The sequence below is a fragment of the Nicotiana tabacum genome, chromosome 5, assembly GCF_000715075.1.
Source record: "Nicotiana tabacum cultivar K326 chromosome 5, ASM71507v2, whole genome shotgun sequence".
Taxonomy (NCBI): Eukaryota; Viridiplantae; Streptophyta; class Magnoliopsida; order Solanales; family Solanaceae; genus Nicotiana; species Nicotiana tabacum.
Genome location: NC_134084.1, coordinates 154,124,417 through 154,128,943, shown reverse-complemented (window position 1 = coordinate 154,128,943; position 4,527 = coordinate 154,124,417). Strand labels below are relative to the sequence as shown.

Genomic DNA, 4,527 nt, shown 5'->3' with positions numbered 1-4,527 from the left:
CAGCACTCATAAAACCACACTTGCATAGCTAGGGGCATCCCAGCTATCCTGTAATACTTCTTCAAAGCATCCATCTTCTTGCTAATCGAGTTTATCAACAGCTCAAATGCTTTAATACCCCAATGATATTCAGAATAGCGTCCACTCTCTACTAAGTCAAAATCTAGCCTCGGTATAGTTGCACTATTCTTCTCAGATGAAAATATAAAGGTGTGGATGAAATACAACAAAGATATCTTCAAAGCATCCTCATCATTGTCGGGGCCCCATGCCTTGTCATTGAAGCATTGTCTCAAGTTTTTGTTCTTTACAATATTAGCACTTCAAAATAAGCCGCAATAAGCCGGTTAGGAGGAGTTTCACTAAACTCAAAATCTTCATCTTTACCTACACATTTGAGGCCAGTCACAAGCGCAAACTCCCTTAATGTGAAATGTAATTCAGTACCATTGACGTATACTGCAAATACATTGTTTGGAGTGCCGTTTAACTGTCGAGCCATGAAGCATCTGAAGAGTTGATGTTGAACATCAAATCGCTTCATTTGAAGAAATGAGCCAAAGCATGTATTGCCGAATTGTTGGAACTGATCGGGAGTAAGCTTATCTTTTAGCTGGGATACTATATCAATGTTAGTGTAACTACTAATATGGGGTGCTAATTTTGGCTGGTGTTTCACAAACAAATCAATTCCCTGCAATGAACATTGAAAGATACATGTTAATACAGATGAATACATTGCAAAAATACATATTAAGTTTTTTTGGAATACATGTAAGACATGATACAATGACAAGGCTAAATGCATGTTAGACAACTACAAACACTTACAGAAGACTAGATACAGTGACAAGGCTAAATATATGCTAACATACTTTGTAACATACAGATATAATACAAAATATTTAAGATGAATACACCTGAATACATATGAATGCATATGAATACATTTGAGGTCAAACTGGACAATTGAATTATCGCAAATATACATTAGCAAACGCTAAATACACATGAATACATATGAATACAGGTAAGATTACATTAAAAATGAACTGTTGGAAACAACCAAATACACATGAATACATAAACATACTATAGAAGAAACAGAATACACTATACAAAAAGGTACAAAAATACAAGAAGATACATATGAATACAACAGAATACATGTAACAAATACCAATTACCTTTTGGTTTCTTGAATCTTTCATAGGTTTTTTCCTCTTTGAGCCAACTTGATTTTTGGTTTCTTTTGAAGCTTCATCAACTTGGACTTCTTTCAACTTGTCATTGTGTAATTTACTTCTTCTTTCATCAACTTTGGATGCTAATAAACCTGCAAAATCTTTCTCCGCTTGAGTCAGTTGCAACGAGAAAGAGGGCCCATCAAAATAGAGAATTTTGGTGGGTATACCTCTGGGTAGTCTGTTGAGTGGCGTTGCATCCGACATTAGAGAGAAAACTCAAAGAATCCTGGTGATTAACAATACAAATGGAAGATATATCAGAAAATTGTGTAAATTCGCTAAAAAAACTTATAGAAACAAACTAATGAAAAAGCAATTTCGAAGTAGTTGAATTACCTACAGGGAGAAGATTTCCAAAATAAAACTGTGAAGCTCTAAAAAACATTTGAGAACCAACTTGCCCGTCAAAATACGCTTGAGAACAGTTGCGAAGAAGAATGGCGTGTGGGGTGATAATGGCGGAGAAGTATACGCGATAATGGCGGAGGAGGGTTTTTGAAGTGTATGGAACGTGTGTTTGTGGGAGAAGAGGGAAAAGTGTATTGAAGAAGAGAGAGAAAAGCTGATGAGAGGAGATATACGCTAATTAGGTGAGAGAAAATAAAAAAAAATGAGATAGAAAAATATTTTGTAGCATATATTAAGCCTTAATTTTAGGATGGAACTAAATTTAAATTTTTTGCTATAAACTAAAAAGGGTATTTATAGAATGTAATATTTTAAAAGGGTATTTATAGAATATAAATAGGGTACTAACCTATTCTATAGGTGATAAAATTTCCATATTTATTTGGTGTAGTATGTAGTTCAACTATTTATTGAATTTGAGTCAATAAATTTTATATGCCTATACTTTCTTTGCCCGTCAAATTGTACTTTATTTTCAACAAAGTTGTGTAAACCATTAATTTTAAACAAAAATAGGGGTAAGAGGTTGCTTGTAAGGTTAGAGTACGCAATTGACTTTTCGAGTTAATTTACGTATTTTTTTTACGTGAAACGTGTATAGAAAAGTTACCATTTGCAAATGAATATGTATCTTCAAATATGTGATAAGAGCATATATTTTTAAAAACTAAGGGCAAACGACAGCGAATACCAAAGTGATCAAACAAAAGAACATAAAAGAATAAAAGGAAAGGAAAAGTAGAAAATATTTTGTGGAGGACAGTTCACGCCAGTAAAAGGAAGGAAATGTTAGAAACTCAATATATTTTGCATTGCACACGAATACAAATTTTCAATAAAAAAAAATGATAATTCTATCGCCTTAAATATTTATTCATACATTGAAGAACAATATGCAACATTCCTATAGTCTCGGAGAGAACTCAACAACAAACTAAATAGGGTCTACCCGAGCTGTAGTCGGATGAATGAGATCCTCCACGAAACTTCTCAATAGGAAGCGCTTTCCACTTTAATTAACAGTCGTTAATCCGAAGATATTAAGATCCTCTAAAAAGTTGGAACTGCTGTAGCAAATTCAAGAAGCTCCTTGTCCTTTTCAAAAGCAGACATTACTTTTGCACTTAGTGAAACAAATGCATCTACTCCTCCACTTAGGTTACCAACCAAGAAAATTACCTTATTATGTAAACCATTTGCTATGTTCATTTTTGCAGGCTTTCCCCAACCAAAATCAATTTCATGAACTGGAAATTTCACTAAGCTACTAAAATTGCACATATTATTTTGAACTTTTGAGTAACTTTTCTCTTCTGTAGCTAGTTCCAGAAACTTCTTAAGAAATAGATTATCTTCAACATTATCTCGATCAGAAACTCGTTGCTTTTCCTTTCTCATTTCTGTAACTATATTTGCTAATGTCATGTACTTCTCAGAGGCTATGGATATATAAGTGGACGTCAAAATGTTTCCAATACTATTTGGTGGTAAATCTATTTGATGTCGCAAGTCAAAAGATTGCGACATGATCCATGGTTCAAATGATTTACCGTTCACTGCAGCAACAATACACTTAAATATAAGTGCACTGACAACTTCATTGCGCGTCGGAGTTTGAACGTTTGATGTAGAAGCAACTAATGTCTTGAGTTTGTTAAGTTTCTGGAGGGAAAATATGAACTTTCTTTGAATGCAATCATCTTTGTTTGATGTACAAACAGGAGATAGAAATGGAGTACCAGTAATAGGTGGAGGAAATATGGATTCTTGGACATATTGTAAAACGGGTTTTGGCCCATTGGCCTCACGGGTTAACTTGGCCCAATCATGAAAAAAATTGTAACTACTATGTCCATCTCCAACTTTGTGAGAAGTACACAAGCTAATAGCAATTCCTCCACAAGTGAAGTAACTAAGTTGAGCTACAACTAAACCACGGTTAGTACAATTTGACCAAGGTAAATCTTGTGGAAATACCATCTCTTCAATAACATTATTATGCTTTTCAAGTGCTTGAGATATAGGGATATTAATTTGGACACGTAAAAAATCAGCACCGACGTCGTTACAATCGACGACAGTATTATCCTTAAGTCTTCCAGCGTATGGATAATATGATACGAGTAATCTGGATAACGAATTTTCGAGAAGATGAGATATTTGAGTTGGATGAATTGAAACAGAATCAAGTTGTTTTTTGGTGTAGAAAAAGGCAAAGGGTATGTAAATATTGCTAAAAGCTTGATCAAGAAGAGAGAGTTTGTGCCATTTTTGAGTAGAAGGAGTTGGAGATGAAGGTTTAATGAGTTTCTTTGAGAGTATAGTAGAAGATGGCTTCTTCATATTTTTTTTGTATTTTTGACACTTTGATCAATTTGGTTTGATTAGTGAGAAAGGAATGTGTTTTACTATAAAATTATGTTATTACACTTATATAGGCTGCAATATTTATAGGAAAATTGAAAAAAAAAAAACAATGTGGGCAAGAGAAGGGGTTATTCTACTTTAAGTCTACGTTAGGCATATTTTGTTGAATATTCAACAGCCACATAAAAGCATTGGTTTCATTAACTTTTTTCATTGTTCACATAAATATCTTCAAACATGAACTACGGCCCCCTCCCAAGTAGAGATGTTGCTCACAACCTCTTGGTTGGAAGTGGAGGTTGCTTACCATCAGAACAACAAAAATAATGTGAACATATTGTAATACACTTAAATATACCTAACTCCCTCCGGTCCACTTTAATTGTTTTTTGATATTATTTTTACACGTATTAAGGAATCTATTTTTTAGCATTAATTAACAATAAAGTTGATCATACTAACCTTAATTTGTTCATTAAAAATATAACAAATACTCTTAGGCTCT

The 4,527-nt window shown here is 33.6% G+C and overlaps 1 protein-coding gene across 1 annotated transcript; it reads right to left on the bottom strand.

Annotated features, from left to right (window-relative positions):
* Positions 1 to 2,475: 2,475 nt before the first annotated feature.
* Positions 2,476 to 4,114, bottom strand: LOC107786022 (acyltransferase Pun1). Its single transcript, XM_016607455.2, has one exon. The coding sequence runs from the start codon at positions 3,996 to 3,998 to the stop codon at positions 2,706 to 2,708; it is 1,293 nt and encodes a 430-aa protein (XP_016462941.1). The 5' UTR covers positions 3,999 to 4,114; the 3' UTR covers positions 2,476 to 2,705.
* Between the last annotated feature and the right edge of the window lie 413 nt (positions 4,115 to 4,527).

What these genes read in the sequence shown, in the direction of transcription:
- LOC107786022 (XM_016607455.2), bottom strand. Translation starts at nt 3,998, where the DNA reads ATGAAGAAGCCATCTTCTACTATACTCTCAAAGAAACTCATTAAACCT.